Source organism: Mirounga leonina, unplaced genomic scaffold (assembly GCF_011800145.1).
Source record: "Mirounga leonina isolate KUSES-001 unplaced genomic scaffold, KU_Mleo_1.0 Mir_82, whole genome shotgun sequence".
In the NCBI taxonomy this organism is placed as follows: Eukaryota; Metazoa; Chordata; class Mammalia; order Carnivora; family Phocidae; genus Mirounga; species Mirounga leonina.
This window is the reverse complement of record NW_023270825.1, coordinates 43,168,896-43,187,961: the sequence shown is the minus strand read 5'-3', so window position 1 is coordinate 43,187,961 and position 19,066 is coordinate 43,168,896. Positions and strand designations below refer to the sequence as shown.

Here is a 19,066-nt window from a genome sequence, read left to right as displayed (position 1 = left end):
TTTGATAGACTGTTTGCAGCCAATAAAACGCTAGCCATGATGACTTAGAAATAGGGTCAGTCTACTAGGGATTCTGGCCAGTTCACCTTGTATTTGGAGGTTTTCAGTAAGTTATTTTTAACATTTAAAGGACTAATTTTATGTGTAGAATGTTAACTAATGTCAGTTTCTGAAATTCACTGTCTATTCAGCTTCAAATTTACCAATTTATTTTCTGGCCTATACACCACGGAAAGTGGTTGTTTTGCTCTTGTGATTCTTGATCTGTACATTAAAAACTAGCTGAAATGAGAGTTGGTATGGTAAAGATTTAATGAACTGACAAAATATTTCTATTACTTGCTAGAACGGTCAGAAGATTATATGTTAACTTTTCTAAAAACAAAAGTACTATTTTAATCAAATATGTATTTCTTTCCTGTAGAGCCTCTGTTATGCACCTAAAGCCATACTGGAAACTCCAGAAGAAAGTGCGACCTCTGGAAATCAGCAAGGAAACTCTGAGAACTCCTATGAGCCACCAAGAAGCTATAGATCATGAGAAATGCAAAGCTAGCTACGTGAAACCAAGTGTCTTTCCTTCACCCTCTCTTGGTAAAGCATCATCTCGAAAGCCTTTTGGGATTCTTTCTCCAAATGTTCTGTGCAGCATGAGTGGGAAGAGTCCCATAGAGAGCAGCTTGAATGTTAAAACCAAGAAGAATGCACCATCTGCAACAATCCACCAGGGTGAAGAAGGGGAAGGGCCGCTTGATATCTGGGCTGTTGTGAAACCAGGAAATACCAAGGAGAAAATTGCATTCTTTGCAGCCCACCAGTGTAGCAATAGGATAGGATCTATGAAAATAAAAAGCTCCTGGGATATTGATGGGAGAGCTACTAAAAGAAGGAAAAAATCAGGGGATCTTAAAAAAGCCAAACTACAGTTAGAAAGGATGAGGGAAGTCAACAGCAGGTGCCACCAGCCTGAGCCCTTTGCGTGTGGCATCGAGCACTGTTCTGTGCATTATGTGAGTGACAGTGGCGACGGCATCTATGCCGGGAGGCCTCTGTCGGTCATACAGATGGTCGCCTTCCTTGAGCAGAGAGCCAGTGCCCTGCTAGCTACCTGCACGAAAAACTGCACTAACTCACCTGCCGTGGGGAGGATTCCTGGGCAGTGCCGAGGTGTGCTCCCAGCCTCCGAGCCCTTTTCTGCTCCCGGAGCTTGTGAAGAATCCACGGAGAGAGGAAATCCTGAGGTTGGGGAACCACAGAGTGAGCCAGTCCATGTCCTTGACATGGTAGCCAGGCTGGAGTCTGAGTGCCTGAAGCGGCAGAGCCAGCGTGAGCCTGGGAGCCTCTCGAGGAATAACAGCTTCCGTCGGAACGTGGGCCGGGTGTTGCTTGCAAATGGCACTCAGGCTAATGAAGGCAAAACAAACGAAGGCGCCTTGGAGGCACCAGACACTCAGGGGAATCCTGTGGGGTCTGTATCTGTGGACTGTGGCCCCTCAAGAGCTGACCGTTGTTCTCCTAAGGGAAATGAGGCCTGGGACAGTGCTCCTCGGGGCTGTCCCCCATTGCCAGCAAGTGTGAATTTCCTCACGGACGGTGCAAAATTTGAGCCAGATCAGCACACTGCTATGAAAAACGGCGATAGATACGATGTGGAAATGACAGAGGAACTTGCCGGCTCGCCTTTTCCTCCTCACGCCTGCTCTCAAGCCATTGGATTGCCCACCGATGCTGTTGATTGTATGAGGAGAGAGCTCGCGCCGCTTACTAGCCAGAGTCCTGATCAGAGAAGAAGGGGATCTTTGTGCATTAGTATCACTGTGTCCAAGGTAGAGCAAGGCCAGCCTTCTCGTTCAGAGCCCTGCGAAGACCCACTTCCGGGGATGTTGTTCTTTTTGCCACCTGGTCAGCGCCAGCCAGACTGTTCGCAGTTGAGTGAAAGCACAAGGGGGACCGCTGAGGCCGGCCGGCTTCACGATGCTGCGGAGGGTGACAGTGCATCAGAGGAAGAAAGGGTTCCCGCGGATGCCTTCGTCCTGCCAGCATCTCCGGTGGAAAGTGCATTCCCGGTGCTGGAGGCAGCCGGTGGGAAGAAGCAAGTGTCTCATGACTTTCTGGAGACCAGGTTTAAAATCCAGCAGCTTTTGGAGCCTCAGCAGTACATGGCGTTTCTGCCCCACCACCTCCTGGTGAAAATCTTCAGGCTGCTTCCCACCAAGAGCTTAGTGGCTCTCAAGTGTACCTGCTGCTATTTCAAGTTTATCATTGAATACTACAACATCAGGCCGGCAGACTCCCGCTGGGTGCGAGATCCACGATACAGAGAGGACCCTTGCAAGCAGTGCAAGAAGACCTACGTGAAAGGGGATGTGTCCCTGTGCCGGTGGCACCCCAAGCCCTACTGCCAGGCATTGCCCTACGGGCCAGGGTACTGGATGTGCTGCCACCGGTCTCAGAAGGGCTTCCCCGGCTGTAAGCTGGGGCTTCATGACAATCGCTGGGTCCCTGCTTGCCACACCTTCAATCGGGCAATCCATAAGAAAGCAAAGGGGACCGAAACTGAAGAGGAATACTAAATCTGTGTGAGAGGCGACAAAAGGACTGATCTTTAAAATTGCAAGCCACCACCTAGATCTACCATTCAAGTGAAGGTTGCCTCTCCGAGCCCGCACTCTAGGAGAATCTGTACTTACTCCATCAGGACTGCCATTGCTCAGGCATTTTTTTTTTTTTTTTTAAACTCTTGCTTTATGAGCTATACAAGGAAATTGGTCTCGTTGCTTTAGAGTGGCGCCTCCCATTTGGCCCAGGGTGGTATCCCACGGTTTGATTCACTTGGCTGTGAATATGCCTGTTCTCCCAAATCAAATCCATCCTCAAAGGACAAAGACTTGCCACCATCCAGGACGTTCAGAAGAGTTCATCGCAGACTATGCAGGCAGTCCCCAAAAAGGGGTCCCAGAAATGTTTTAAGCACTGGCACCATATTTGAAATAAGTGAATAGTGTCCTATGGAAAGAAGAGCAGCACTCTTTGGATGAAAAGTATGCTTACAAAGGAAAAGTCAGGCACCTTACCTTAGCCCTTGTATGCTTGATCTGTGCGATTGAAGTTTGTGGTTGGAGATGGATTTCATGCCCTGTGGTGTTTACAGTGTATATAATGGTTGTGTTTTCATAGGGCTATGAAAGTGCACATTAAACCCGAGCGCCTTTACCTTAGATGAGTGCTTTTGGCCCCTCTGTAAATAACACTATTAAATCCAGTTGTATATAGTGGACAACAGACTGAACATAATCCCCACAATGCAGCTAGGATGGTGTTGCGGCTACAATTGTGTGGTTTTTTGTTTTGTTTTTTTTAAATCGTCTCGTCTTAAACTTGTACATCCTGTATAAAATATGAATGTTTCCCAAATAAACTATGAATGTTTCCTGTATAATATATGAATGTTTCTGAGAAGAAACTCTAAATAGTTAAGAGGTTAACCTGTTGAAGATACCAAATAATGGTTTAACTGGACAACCTTATAATTAGCATAGAGAACAATCCTTTGTTATATTTTAGTGATCCTCCAAGAATGAGAAGATATTATATAGTCAGATTATAACATTCTTGTCTACTTTACTCTGTCTGGTTACAAATTTTTTTTTTTAACTTCAATAAAAACATGCATCTTAAATGGGACCTGCGTTGCTGACGCTTTTTCTTCCTTTTTTGAGGTTAATAATGGAGAATTATGTTGTGAATTGAATCATAAGAATTTAAAAAATTTTTTGAGTTGTTAGGGGTTGGGAGAGAGAAAATTGTTTTTCTGCCACGGAAAAGAGACCATCTTCAGTTAACATTATGAGCTAACATTTTTGCAACACTTTATGCTTATTTTGAATTTGTCGTCTTCCCATAACTGCTACATCCCCTGTTGGAGGCCTGTGTCACAGCTTGTCTAGTAATCGTTAAGTCGGTGAGGAAATACTCAGGTCTGTGGTCCTGTAGTGCTGGGTGGGGCTGGAAGGTGTTGGGTCCCAAAAAGCTGCTGTGAAGGCCCTAGCAGCTAGGTTGGTTTGAAATCAGGTACCCACCAAAGCCCGTCCGCTTCACGCTGTGGAGGAGCGTGATCAATGTTGCAGGGAGGTGACGAGTGCAGGCCGGGATGGCCCTGAAGGAGCGTAGAGGTAGAGGTTGCGTAGGCTTCAGCTAGGTCAGCCAGGCAGAGTGGGATAGGACAGGAGCCAGGTGGAGCCAGGGTCACCTGTGGCGAGGTGCTGGTGGCCAGGGAGCGGCCTCCACCCTGGAATCTGCCTTGGGCTCTCCTGCCCCTTAGCCGGAGGCAAGCTGCTCCTTCCTCCCTGAAAAGGCAGGGTACTAAAACTGGGAAGTGTCTCTCAATGCCGAATAAGTCTGTTCCTGTCGGGCAACGATAAAGATACCTCTGACCGCACTAGGCCGGAGCCTGTGACACGGGACGAGGAGAGGCTGAGAAGAGCTTAGCTTCACGGTATCTGTGCCCTTCCTCATGGCTCGCCTCAGCGGAGGTATGTTGGAAATGCTTTTCAGTTCCAGCGCCCTGGGCTGAGGTTTCCAGTGCTCGCCCTTCTCCCCTGCGGTTTGCTAGACTGGCGGTCTCCGCATGCCTTCCTGATAGCTTTGTCATGGCTCAGGATTTAGGATTCAAGCCGATCTGCGCACACAGGATTTAGAGTACAGCTGGGCGTGTGGTAAGTGCCCGGGAAACCTAGCTGTCGTCGTCACTAGCTGTTGGTTCTATGTTTGCCCAGGTGGACGCACAGGATAAACAATCGTTTTGGTTGGTTTTCCCAAGTCAGCCATTCCGGATCTGGGTTTTGCATGGGGGCACAAAGCCATGACTCGGGCTGAGAGCAGAGGACAAGGTAAGAATGCCCCAACCCCGTCTTGGCATGTGATTCTCGGGGGCCTTGGAAGTCACTGACCCCTTTTGAACATTGTGGCCGGGCCCTGTTCCCAGTGCTGTGTGAATGATGGAGGATTTTAGCAGGTGGCCTCAGAGGGCCCCCCGCCCCTGCTCCTGATTGAGACGGGTGTAGCTTTCCGCTGAGGGGAAAGGTGCTGTGCGTCAGAGCCCCCTAGTGCCAAGCTGCCGAATTCTGGCAGCACTGCGGCGGTCCCTGCGGTCCCTGCTTTGCTGTGCTGCTGTAGGACTGTGGGCTCCTCAGAGAGGGCCTAGCAGTGTGGACACCAGGACCCTAGCCTCCTCCCGGCCATGGGGACCCAAATAAAGACAACTTCCACCTTCGGCTTTTGTTCGGAGGCTTTGATGTGCCCGGCCTAGTTTTCCTCTCCCACTGTTAGAAAAAAATCATAGAAATCTGGGAGTCAGAGAGCCCTCTACCCCCGTCTCTGGGGCAGTCTGGCTTTGTCCCCTGTTCAGCGGAGGACACCAGATAGCCAAGGCAGGGGTGAATTGGAAATGGGAAAGGGGCAAAGAGAAAAAATTTGTTTTCAGGCTTTATCAAAATGACTCTGGCATTAAAATGGCCATGTGAAAGGACCATTCAAGACTGACGGCGTACCCTGCCTGAGCTCTGTGCTCGGGGTACCTCCTTGGGGACCACCCTGGCCTGTCCCACCCTCCTCATTTGGCTGCCATCTACATCTCCTGCCACTCTCCCATTTTATGGATCGATCGTGCTCCCCCACCACTCTAGCTTCAGAGAGAGCAGCTTGACCAAGCTGGGGATGGTCATGCCATCCCCGCGGTGCCTCACACACAGTACATGCTGCTAGTGACCATCTTCCTGTGAGGGGTGCTGGCACGTTCTGGTGGTCCTGAGCTGTGCTGTAATTTTCCATCCCAAGTATGAGAAACCTTAAGTGGGAGGATTAAAGGGATCTAGGAGGATTATAGCTGGTTCCATGGGGCCATTCTTGGTTAGAGATGTTCCCAAAGCAGCCCTCTGAGTTTGCTGGGTAACCGTCAGTTGTGCATTTGGTATGATCTGGGCTCTGTTGCTGGTGGCTCTTCTGACCACAGGCTGCTTTGGGCCTTGTGGCTGCAGAAGGCTGTGGGCTGACGGTTATGCATGATCTAGGGGCTCCCTTTCCAGGCTCTGTCCAAATATCCCTTCTACCTTGGACTTGTCAGGGTGTCCCTGCCTACCTGTATGGACTGGCCTTGGAGATTTTTTCTTACATGGGTATTCCCAGGCATCTTCCACAGCTTTCACTGCCTTCATTCTTCACTCAGCAGACTGGCTATTCATCCTCTCCTTTGTCCCACAAAAAGAGACAGCCTGCCTCAAAACCGGAATGAAGCCAGTCTGCCCCAAACTTCGTGCTGTGTATACTGCAGACTTCACTAGTAAGAGCTGAGGTTACATAGCTCTTCCTGTCAGGTACCATGTTGCATTGAAACGCGTTCTCTACCGTGCACCTCGCCTAGCATTTGGGGAAGCTGCTCCTTGCTATCCCTGTTTTTCCTCTGGGTTCAAACAAGCTAGTGTTGCAATCTTTGTGAGTTGGTAAAAGTACCTCTGGTGGGAAATGTGCAATCCCTTCTGTTGACGTTCATGCTGTTCCTAAGTTTGTGGCCATAGCTAGTGTTTGCACAACCTCATGGGAAGAGCAAACATCATCGCGGTCATGCTCCCACAGGTGACTTCCAGTGTATTTATGCCTAAGCAAAACCAGGCAGGCAGCACCCCTATTCTAGGCGGTTCATTTGGCCTTGGTGTTATCTTAGAGGAGCGGAGCCACTAACGGTAGCTGGGGAGTCAGGAACAGAGGGGTGATAGTCTCTTAAGCTGCAACCAGTCTTGTGAGAGGTGATGTTCCTTTAAAAAGCAAAATGAACTTCCCCCATCCCCAGACAGGCCCTCCCATCCACTCTTCAGTTAGCAGAGAAAAGGCCTCAGGATAAATTAGTTGGGGACCCTTTGTCTCAAATTCTCTTTGGAACAATGAAACACAGCAGGAATTCGGTTCTAAAGTTGGCATTTAGGGGAGAAATGGCATACAGCTGAAATTACTTTTGGAAATCCTCTGTGTCCATCACCCAGTAGAGAACGATCTGTGCCACGCGTAGTGGTGAGAAAGGTCGAAGGCGTGAAAGAGGAGGTGCTCTTCTGTGCACAGCAGAAACAGGCTTGCGGAATGGGCACACTCCCTGTCCCAGTTAATCACGGCCTATCACCCGAGCTCTTTACTTCCTTCCCCCCTCCCCGCCCCCGTGACAGTTGATTTCCAAACTGGCATTTTCAGGTGTCAGTTAGTTAAGCAGTATGAAGAGTATGATGCAGTTCTTCAAAAACCAAATTCAAACTAAGTTGCCGATCAGTAAAATGTAGAGAGCGAGATTGTATTTGTGTCAGTCCCTGTCTGGTAATGAGGTTAGTTAGATGTCCCATTTGCACAACTGTTTGCAGTCCAGTAGGAGTTCAGGTGTTGCCAGGCCTGACCCAGCAGCCTTCCCCATTCCGGGACTTAGCTGTTGGCCTTCAGTCTGCTCTTCCTCATCAAGCCCCCTTTCTGTAGGCCGCTGAGCAGGATTCTCCCACAGGGCATGTAGCCTGCCACTTTCATTTCAGCCTTGATGGACTCCTAAGAAGAGATGGTGAATGAGGCTGCCCCAGTACGCAGCTGGGACCTCTCCCGTTTCCTGTTTCTTTTCCATGGCCAGTGGTCTTGGCTTAAGGCCCCTCAATTTGTTCTGGTCTGTGCTCTGGTTCTTCACTGCACAGGGTCTCAATAGGAAACTGGGGGCACACCCCAAATGAGCGAAATCAAGGAGGATTTATTCTAAGGGTGTAGGTATAGGGGCAAGCCTTCCCCAGTATTTTTGTGGCTCAGGGCAAGAATACAAGTATGACCCTTCTTTGGTCCCCTCTTCTTTGGTCCCCCCTTCTTACTTTTTTTCACATTGATGACATGTTGAAATAATATTTTTGGGTATTTTGAATAAAATATAAAAATTTTTACCTATTACCTTTTTAATGAGACTAACAAAATTTAGTCACATGTAAATTCCATTATTTCCACTGGACAGTGCTTATTCTGATTCAGTAGTGCCCCAAATCCTGCATTTTTTAATACAGACTCATTTATAATCCCATCTTTTAAAAAATATTGATTATTGGAGTGTAGTTGACAATGTTCTATTAGTTTCAGGTGTGCAACATAGTGATTCAGCAGTTCTATACATTATTACTCAGTGCTCACCACAGGTAAGTATAGTTACCATCTGTCACATACAGTGTTGTTGCAGTATTCCTCCCTGTGCTGTACTTCGCATTTCTGTGACTATTTTTTAGTAAGCTCTATGCCCAATGTGGGGCTTGAACTCATGCCCTGAGTGAGTTGTATGCTTTACTGACTCAGTCAGCCAGGCGCCCCTGTGACTGACTTTGTAACTGGAAGTTTATACCTCTTAATCACCTTCACCTGTCTCCTCCATCCCCTCTACCCCTCTGTCGACCACCCTGTCTCTATTGATGAGTGTATGCATTTTTTTGAGATGAAATCATGGTGTTTCTCTGTGTGGATTATTTCACTTAACGTAATACCCTCTAGGTCCATCCACGTTGTCACAAAAGGCAAGATCTTTTTCTTTTTTTATGGCTGAGTAATAGTCCGTTGTGTATATCACCATATCTTCTCTATTCATCTATCGATGGACATTTGAATTGCTTCCATATGTTGGCTTTGTAAGTAACACTACCATAAACATAGGGGTACATATATCTTTTTGAAATCAGTGTTTTCATTTTTTTTTTTTTTAATTATTTATTTGACAGAGAGAGACACAGCGAGAGAAGGAACACAAGCAGGGAGAGTGGGAGAGGGAGAAGCAGGCTTCCCACGGAGCGGGAGCCCGATGCGGGGCTCGATTCCAGGACCCTGGGACCATGACCTGAGCCGAAGGCAGACGCTCAACGACTGAGCCACCCAGGCGCCCCAGTGTTTTCATTTTCTTTGGGTAAATACCCAGTAGTGGAATTACTGGATCATATGGTAACTCTTTTACTTTTTGAGAAACCTCCATACTATTTTCCACAGTGGTTGCACCAGTTCACATGGTGAACAAAGGTTCCTTTTTCTCCACATCCTCGCCAACATTTGTTATTTCTTGTCTTTTTGATACTAGCCATTCTGACAGGTGTAAGGTAATACCTCATTGTGCTTTTGATTTGCATTTCCCTGAGATGAGTCACGTTGAGAATTTTTTCATATGTCTGTTGGTCATCTGCCTTAAGATTTTAAGTAATCTCTACACGTAATGTGGGAAACTCACAACCCTGAGATAGAGTTGCCTGCTCCACTGACTGAGCGAGCCAGGAGCTCCTCTGCCTTCTTTAGAAAAAAAGTCTATTCAGGTTAGGACTTGGATTGATTTTTTTTGTGTGTATATGTGTGAGTTGTATAAAAAATACATATATATATATTTTGCATATTAACCCTTTTTTTGTATGTGTGAGTTGTATAAAATATATATATAATATATATATATTTTGCATATTAGCCCCTTACTGGATATATCATTTGCAAATATCTTCTCCAATTCAATAGGTTGCCTTTATGTTAATGGTTTCCTTTGCTATGCAAAAGCTTTTTATTTTGGTGTCGTCCCCAAATCCCATACTGTGTATGTGTTCTTTGAGTTTTATGGTTTCAAGTCTTGCATTTAGGTCTTAACTCCATTTTGAGTTTTTCTGTGTGTGTATGGTATAAGAAAGTGGTCCAGTTTCAGTAGCTGTCCAGTTTTCCTATTTAGAAACTGTCTTTTCCACATCGTATATTCTTGCCGCCTTTATAACGTAGATTAATTGAGCATATACATGTGGGTCCATTTCTGGGCTCTCTATTCTGGTCCGTTGATCTGTGTGTTTTTGTGCCAGTACCATCACGTTTTGAGTACTACAACACTGTAGTATATCTTGAAATCTGGGGTTTGTGATACCTTCAGCTTTGTTGTTCTTTCTCAAGACTGCTTTGGCTTGGGTGCCTGGGTGGCTCAGTTGGTTGAGCGACTGCCTTCGGCTCAGGTCATGATCCCGGAGTCCCGGGATTGAGTCCCGCATCGGGCTCTGTGCTCAGCGGGGAGCCTGCTTCTCCCTTTGACCCTCCCCACTCTCATGTGCTCTCTCTCTTTTTCTTGCTCTCTCAAAATTTTTTTTTTTTTTTAAGATTTTATTTATTTGACAGAGAGAGACACAGTGAGAGAAGGAACACAAGCAGGGGGAGTGGGAGAGGGAGAAGCAGGCTTTCCGCCAAGCAGAGAGCCCGATGTGGGGCTCGATCCCAGGACCCTGGGACCACGACCCGAGCCGAAGGCAGACGCTTAATGACTGAGCCACCCAGGTGCCCCTCAAATAAATCTTTAAAAAAAAGAAAGAAGACTGCTTTGGCTCTTCGGGGTCTTTTGTGGTCCATACAAATTTTAGGATTATTTACTCTATTATTTATTTTTTTTTCAGGGTATTTTCTCACCAGATCCTTGGAGTGTGCTGGTGTTGGCTTTCTCTCATTGACCATTTCACAGCTGAAGTTTAGAGGACTTGCCCAAAGCCCACTCCATTTTGTTGATGGACTTTTAATGACCACCCATCCATTAAGGACAAAGCTATCCTTAGTGCTTCCCGTCGGCTTCACCCTGATTCCTGCATCAGTCATGATGTAACTCTGGGGTAGGCACTCGACAGGAGCATGGTTTTTAAGTGTTACCTAAGGAGATAGAAGGGCACTAGCCCTGAAGCACATGCCCTATTTATTTGGGAACCCTTCCGTTTCCTTGCCTGGGTTCCTCCTGCTGCTGGGTGGCTTTCTGCAGGCAGCAGTTCTGCCGTAATCACTCCTGGTATCCCCGTCTACCTGCAGGTAACCCCTCTCTATGATCTAACCTGAAGGGGGGTGGAGGGAAGAAGGGGGCGTGATTTTCCAAACTACTTGGTTTTCATCTCAATTTAATAGATCCCCTCTAACCTCCCATACTTCGCTTTCTCTCTTGTCCTGAAAAGTCTGGGCAGGTTCCAAATGGGCAACCTCCCCACGGAGGTGCTGTGAGACACCCAAGTCACTGTAGGGCACGTGCATCCTGTGATGGCTACAAAAGAAAAATGCAGCTTTAGAGAGAAAGTATGTAACTGGTAAGCAACTAGTTCTTCCAGCTTACCAGAGATGGACCGTTATTGTTAATACCACCATAAGCTATAATTTTTAGGATTACCAGACCTTTTTCCTTACCTAGCAAAAAAATTCTTAAAAAAATTACCCTAGTTCGTATAAATTATTCCAGAGTTAAATCTCATTTTTGCTACCCTCAGTGTATCAAAAGAAACAAGTAATCAGAGTTTGAAAAAGACACACATATTAGCAAAGTACTCTTAAAAGATTTATTGCAATAATACAATAAAAGTTTAGAAAACATTTGTTATGACTCCAACTGGTTTGGAAGTCGCAGAGTAATGGGAAATTCCTGCAACATGACACCACGAGGAGATTCTCAGATGTAGTTGTTCTAAAAACAGCATGCCCCCAATGTTTCCCAAATTATCGATACGTGAATCCTTAAGTGAATCCTGTCCATACACCCAGTGTTGACATACTGTTTTTCCCCTTAACTTACAGATGTGCAAAAATTCTTATATTCCATTACAAAAAAGGTCTTTAACAGACCATTTTAAGCAGCCTATTTGGTGCCTGTAGGTTTTTATTAGTATTACCTTGTTTCAACAAATCGTTTTATATGGAAAACATGACCAAGTTCTATGGCTTTTGTTTAAAAAAAAAAAATACCAGCTTCAATTTTTTAAAAAGCTGTTTACATATGGTTCTGGCACCTACATGAAAGATTTTAATGAGCAGCAAAGAGAGTAGAAAAAAACAGTGGTTGAAATGTATATTTAATATTTACAGAGTGGATCCAGTGCAAAATAATGAAAACCAAAATATCTCAGCAGTGTAAGCCAGTATGTTGGTGTTCAAAACCACTAAAGGGTTTGATCATTTAACCCTAAATAAAGTGCCTCTAGTTGATATAAAAAACAAAATATACCCTATCAATCCCTATTTCCCGTATCCTTTAAGTTTTGTTGAATTACTCTCTAGATAGGAGTTGTGATCTCTGGATTCTATTCTTTAGCTTAATCTTAAATTCATGGTTTCTTAAGCGGCCTACTTGAGAGAAACCATGACAACCCCGCATCTTTTAGCTGAAGTCAATCTCTATCCCCAAGCCCCAAATCTGTCTTCCGTCTTAGCTTGAAACTTTTTTCTTTTTTTTTGAGGGTTTGAAGTACCTAGACAACCCTTATATTAAGTTCATTTGGTATTTGTTCAAGTACCCATTCCCTATGAACTTCAGACTTGGATGGTATAATGCTAGCTCAGCAATCATGAAGCTGAGTACCTGACACCCGCTATTGAGAACCCACATGGAGAAAAGCCTGTTTCCTCCCCTAAGTGGAAAATTCAGAGTCCGGGAACTTGGAACTCCTGGATAGGAATAAACACCCTTCTTCTGCAACTCTACCAAACATTAAATATACCAATAGCAAAAGCTATATAGCACCTCGGATTTGGAGGCAAAGTATCAACTATAATAATTACAGAAAGAAAAGAAGCTAGGGTAGGGTAAGTCTCTGATTTATCTGAGGTACTGTCATGCTAATCACACTTAACAAGATATGGTAATAATGCCTGTTAGGAATTTTTCATAGGATTTCTTTTTGTAGTTGTTACATAGGAGTTTTTGGTAATTATTAAAAATAAACTACTTACATATTTGTACATAATGCCTCTCTACAGTTTTCTTACAAGATTGTCACTAAGAGAATGACAAGACAACACATTAGCTGAAAATGATCTCTTGGTGAGGGAAAATTCTGTCAGAGAAGAGTAGTATCAGCTCTGATTTGCTCTGCGTTTCTAAGTGAAGGGAGTGTCCCTAGAGCAACAAAGACCTCTAAGAAAACAAGCAGGATGGTTTTCCCTGGGAAAACCTGCCACCTACTGAATCCCTTAGAAAAAAACTGGGACACCGGAAGAATGACCAGAGGCCATTTAGTTAAGTGGCTTTCAACCTGTGCGCAGGCAGGCATTTAACTTACACAAGGGAACTACTTTAATGACTTTCCACTCAAAAAACAAGTTCAAAATGCACATAGTGTAGAGGGTAGGAGTTCAATAATCTAGGTGGGAATGAACTAATTCCTTTCAGAATATAAGAAAATAGTTTTTAAATCTCCAGGCAATCCCTGCAGCTGGGATTTCCTCTGTTCATGGATGTGGGTCCAAAAATAAAAGAGACCTTCATTTCTTTGGTGTGTGGGAGAAAGAAAAATCGGAATGTCTGACAAGCTAGGACAGCAGCAGCATGAGTGAAATAATTTTTAAACTACCCCTCCCCGCCCCCCCCAAAGCCCCCCCCTCCAAACAAAACCAACATCCTTGACCTAAAAACCAAACATGACCAGATTCTAAAGAAAGCAAGTATTTCAAATCGCCTGCTGGTTCTCTGTACAAAAAATGATGGCATAAGCACAAACTCGTATGAAACAGGCTTTATCTTTCAAGTCCTACTCCTCAAGAATCACCTCCTTGTGATTCAGCTTCTACAACGTCAAGTGTTCGGGAACAGTCTCGGCATCACGAGGACCGACGTGTCAGGCCGCCTCTGCGGGTCCTGTGGCCCGTGGCCGGAGGGAGCCCAAGGATTTTCCGCTTCAGCGGAACGGCACACACACTCGTCTTTCTTCCGCCAACTCGGGCCTGGGCAGAAGGACCTCTGCCCCGGCTGTTCTAGTATAGTAAGCATGTGGGTCTCCCCCGTCAGCCGCCTGATACACGGAGATGCTTGTCTCCCGCTTTAAAAGCCCCAACAGTCTAACCTCCTCCTGTCCCAGGCACTGGCCCAACCGAACGCACGAAGCGCCCCGGGGCACCGTGGAAGAGCAACCTGGACGCAAACCTGGCGCGTTTCGGTCGGCGCGCACTAGCGGTGTCCGGTGTACGCCTTAAACCAGGACGTCACCGAGGCCGCGGCGGACGAGATCATGCCCCCGGCGCTGCTGCTCGCGCCGGGCGGGGACAGCTGGCCGCTCTGGCTCTGGGAGCCTTCCACGGGCTGCGAAGGGATATCACAGAACCGCGGGCTCGGCAAGTTCTCCCAGTCCGTGCCCAGGTCGGTCTCCTCGTCACTGACGCGCTCGTCGCCGCTCTCAGCCGATTCCCCGGCGGCGCCGGGCTCCACGAACTCCATGGACTCCTCCAGGTCCGCCCGCACTTCGAAGGGTCCCGACCTGCGCGCACACACAACCGGCACTGTGACGACGGTGACGCGGGCCTGACGGGACCGAGAGTCCACCCGCTTCCCAAGCCTGCACCGGACCCCCCGGTGGTCTGTAATGGCGGCCTGCTTCACCTGAAGAGCTGCCAGCCAAGGAGGGAATGAAACCACACCACCACACGTTCAAGTGCACCTACCCGATTTGTGAAGATCCTGGATGGGAAAAAACCCTCCACCGAGACTAGGCCTGCTGGTCCAAAGTACGATTTCCTCTTTAAACAACTGCAGTATCTATGCATTCCGATGGGACAGTTTTGACAAAAACAGCCACTGGATGTATACTCTGGGCTGTCCGTGGAACGAGTAATAAACAATATAGGAAAAAACGTACAGATGTTCTCTGCCTTACGGAAGCCCCCAGTTTGTACGTTCCTACGACTCAAAAGAGCCAACCGGTATGGGTGCGTGCATGTTAGCAGTGCTTCCTTGGATTGGTGTCAACAGCAGGCTCAGGCACCCATTTTAAGATATGATCACGATTTTCTAGGGGCCCATTTATAACAGAACGAGCTATAACTATTTAGAACATAGTCATCTGGAATAATCCATATTTCTGCACTGTATTTGAGGAGAAAACTATTCCCCAAAGGTCCCTGATGACATCATCGTCTCCAAATCTAATCACCTCCCTCAGGCCTCACCCTCTGGGACAGCTCCTGAGCGCCGCTGTGGGGCGGTGTCCGCAAACCCTGTCAGCCCCTGCCTCACGAGAGCCGGGCTGCGCTGGCTTCGGGTGGGCAGTCACCCCACTGCCCCCTGCTCTTCTCCTAGGACTTCCCGGTAGCCAAGGCCCCCCAGCAGCCCCTCTCCAGTGCTGCCCCCAAGATAAGGACACATGCCTCCGATAATGACTAGGAAAAATGATGGGGGTTAGCAAAAATCAAATGACAGAGATCCTAGAATAGGTACAGCCTGCCATTTTAGTCTATGGCCCAAAATTCTTTATGGCCTTAACAATGACAAAAGCCTAGCGATGGCCTCCCATAATGTACCTGACCATGGCTGCACCTTCCGACTCACTTTCTCCAGGGTCAAGCAGCCTTTGTTCCTCCAAGACAACCTTGCTTCCCGGCTGCACCAGCAACAGTAACAGCTAACACTTCTGTCCCAGGCACTGTTTTTAGAACTTTACAAATATTCATTAAATTGGAAGATGCACCATAGGGTTTCCCTTTGGTCTCCTGTGAGCAATTTGCATATCAAAGAGCCCCTCTGACCAGGGGCATCCAAGTTTACAAGGCCTCCATCTAGCCCAGAAGTCCTTACTTTTTGCAAGGGGTGAAGGCAGCAAGAACTGGGAGACTCTCCCCATGAACCCCCCCCCCCCCCCCCGCTGCAGCTTTTCCAAACTAACCATCACTGAAACCGGCATCTTAGCTGAGTATCCCTTTCCTGTTTCCTTAAAAGGCTCTCCTTACAATCCATTTCTTTTCTCTTTTCCTTTTTCCCCTTGGTAAATAGGTCTCCAAAGATTTGTTTTTGATGCCTCTCCTTCCTCCCAGCTTCACCGCCCGCCAGGGCTCTCCACCGGAGCGCCAACCTTTCCAGCTCATCTCACCTTATCTGAGCCAGGCAGCCCTTCTCCAAACAAGCCGGCTGGGCCTCCGCCCTCATGCTCCTGCCTGAGATCACCGAATAAATCCCCTTTCGAGCCTCAACACATCCCCCGCCCCCCCAGCTCAGGTCCTCACTGCACCACCACCCCTTGTAGCCAGCCTCTACCTGCAGTCAGCCCCACCCGCCTCAGCGCACCAGAGACCTGCCTGTTTCTCTCCTCGTGGCGGCGGCCTCCGAAAACTGTTCATAAGGTAGCACCTCAGCGGGTTCCCGCCTTTCCTAAACATAGGGCCCTCTCGTTCTGTCCTGTTGAGCTTTGTTGTCCGGGGGCCTCTGCAACTAGCTCCAGATGAAGCCTTCCTGCTAGCTCAGAGGCATAGCCTGTTTTCGGTTCCTCTTTGATGTCGCCTTATCTACACGGACTGCCATTGTCCCCAGACCCCCTCTCGAAAGGTTTTCCCAGGAGAGAGGGGTGATACTTCCTCCAGCAGAGCTCCCCAGGAAGCCACGTGGGACTCCAGTGCTCTGCTGGAGTCCCACAGGGCAGAGTCTAGTGACACGGAACAGGTACTCAGTGAAGTACTGCAACTGAAAAACCAGTGGAGGATTCCCAAAGTGGCCAGATGGAGCAATTTCTGTTACCCAGCATACCCTGAGCCACACACATCACACAAAATTAGCAAAAGAATTAAATCTTTTACGCTTAATGTCATCAGGGAATAAAAATTACTAATTTTCTCAAGATGCTGCAGGGAATTCTTCTTCTCGATTAAGGCAACAAAATGACCTTTTTGGTTTTTTAAAACTCTCTTTTGCAAAATATCTTATTTCAAAAATATTACCGGACAGAATATACAACATCAAAAATGAACTCTAATGTAAACTACGCACTCTGGATGATAATGATGTTAACATAGGCACCATCAGGGTAAAGACTGAATCCGATAAGAAAAATCAACAGATGTTAAATCTAGGGGGAAATTCTGATGAGCCGGATAACTGCATGGTCTCAAAGTGGCTCCCCACAGACTGCTTCTTAGTTGCAAGGAAGGAAAAAGCTAGGATTATACAGTGGAGAAGGTGGAAAGCATCGTGACTGGGTGATCAAATTAACATCACCAATAAGGGACAGATGGCCACTGTGGCCCCCAGAGTGTCCAGGAAACACTCCTGGCCCAGGCGGTGTTCCAGCCTCGAATGCACAGAATTCCTGGAATCTCACTCCAAGGAAGCACCAAATTCAGAATGAAAGTTCTATTAATACAAAGGGAAAAATGTTAATGTCGTTAAAGACAAAGTAGGCAATGGAAATACTCCAAATTTAAAAGAGGTTAAAGAAACATAGCAACTAAATCCAGCACCAGACTCTAGGTTGGACCATATACTGGAGGGAAAAATGCTGTACAGGACATTAATCTGGTCCACAGTGGATTAAACTATTGTTATCAATGTGAAATTTGCTAATGTTGGTAACTGTACTGTAGTTAAACAGGAAAATACCCCTATTTTTAGGAAATACATATAGAAGTATTGAGGAGTCAAGAACCATGATATATGTATATCATGTACTCTCACAGGGTTCAGGAAAAAAAATGTGTATGCGTGTGTCTTTATGGAGATAGATTACACAAATGATAAGGCAAATAGGGTAAAACGGTAACAAAGGTGAGTCTGGGTAAAGGGTATATGTCTTTGTACTACTACTATTCTTTGCAATTTTGAATATTTTTGCAAGTTTGAATTTATTTCAAAGAAAAAAGGTTTATGTTGGATTCTGGATGGGATCCTTCCTTCAGCTGGTCTCCATGGAAACAGGACGTCCCACCCAGGTGACTGACTGAGGCAGGTGTGGAAGGGGACTTCTGAAGCTCCAGCTCCTGGCCTCTGGCCCACAGACCACCAGCTCGGGGGCAATGAGCCTGGCTAAGTATGTGTACTCTGTCACACAAACCCCTACCCTAACTGGGGAGCTGACTCCAGGGCAAGCCCAAAAAAAACTTCAGACCCTCCAAAGAAGTCCACCCCTAGCAGAAGAGAGCCTGTTTTTTGGACCTACCACCAATACTGGATATCGTCAATCCTTTCCATTTTTGCCAAACTGATGGGTGAAAACTGGAAAGCTGTTTTGAATTGCACTTCTTTATTCTTGATTGAGGCTGAAGACTTTTTTCATTTGAATACTGATTACTTGCATTTCTTTTGTGTGACCTGCCTGGATTAATCCTTTGGCTGTTTTTCTATTAGGTCTGCTTTTCTTTTAGATTTGAAATTTTAATCCGTCGTCTGATAAACAGGCTGCAAAACAGATCTGTTGTTTATCTTGTAACTTTCTGGAATCTGGTATTTTACCAGAGGCACTTAGAGTTTTTACACAGTAAAATATGTAACTCCTTTCCTTCATGGTTTTGGGGTTTTGTGGCTTGCATGGGAATTCCCTCCCCATCCTGTGATTATAAAACACTGTCTTTCTCCTATTTTATACGTTTTTTTCCTTCAATAAAATAAGGTCTTTTCTATCATCTGGAATTTATTTTTATATACAGAATGTAGTATGAGTCGAGCTTTATTCTTGTGTGAATACCCCACTAGCCCGCCACTATCGATTATTATCCAGTTCAACATGCTGGCCCTTGTTGTGTTATGCTTCTCACAGGGACAGGGCCTCTCACAGGGTCTCTGGACTCTCTTCTCTTCGTCTAATTGTTCCACCTACTTGCATGCTAACGGCACCTTGTTTTAATTACCTTTATACTATGTTTTAAAGAGGGCCAAGCCCATCCTTTACTATTCTTTTCCAAAATTTCCTTGCAGCCTGTGCTTCTAGTTCAACTTCAGAATTAGCTTGTCAAAGTTCCATGAAATACCTGTTGAAATTCTGATCAGGTTTCCTTTTGGGGAGAAGTAGCATTTTTGTAATACTCAGCCTTCCTCTCCTAGAAAATCCCGAGGGTGTTCCCTGCCTCAGGCCTTCTTTCATTCAGGCCCACGCCTCGTGCATGCAGTACCTGGCAGACATTCAAGAAATAGGTGTGGAATCATTTTTTTTTCAAGTTTCATATTTTCTTTACATGGTCTGCATATATTTTGTAAAGATTATTCCTAGATAATTTATCGTTTGTGTTGCTACAGTAAAGGGGACCCTTTTCTCATTCCATCTTCTGACTGGCTGTCAGCACGTAAGCAAGCATGCTC

The 19,066-nt window shown here is 46.3% G+C and overlaps 2 protein-coding genes across 5 annotated transcripts in view; one reads left to right on the top strand and one right to left on the bottom strand.

Moving 5' to 3' along the window:
• Positions 1 to 3,684, top strand: part of FBXO34 (F-box protein 34) — an 87,280-nt gene extending 83,596 nt beyond the window's left edge. For all 4 annotated transcript variants that reach the window (XM_034992480.1, XM_034992482.1, XM_034992479.1 and 1 more), the window contains exon 2: positions 425 to 3,684. In XM_034992480.1, the coding sequence (XP_034848371.1) occupies positions 435 to 2,573 (2,139 nt within the window). In that variant the 5' untranslated portion in view covers positions 425 to 434 and the 3' untranslated portion in view covers positions 2,574 to 3,684. The remainder of the gene's footprint in view (positions 1 to 424) is intronic.
• A 7,902-nt stretch (positions 3,685 to 11,586) lies between these two features.
• The window catches only part of ATG14 (autophagy related 14), a 36,901-nt gene continuing 29,421 nt past the window's right edge, over positions 11,587 to 19,066 (bottom strand). Inside the window, exon 10 of the mRNA XM_034992483.1 lies at positions 11,587 to 14,270. Within this exon, the coding sequence (XP_034848374.1) occupies positions 13,964 to 14,270 (307 nt within the window). The 3' untranslated portion in view covers positions 11,587 to 13,963. The remainder of the gene's footprint in view (positions 14,271 to 19,066) is intronic.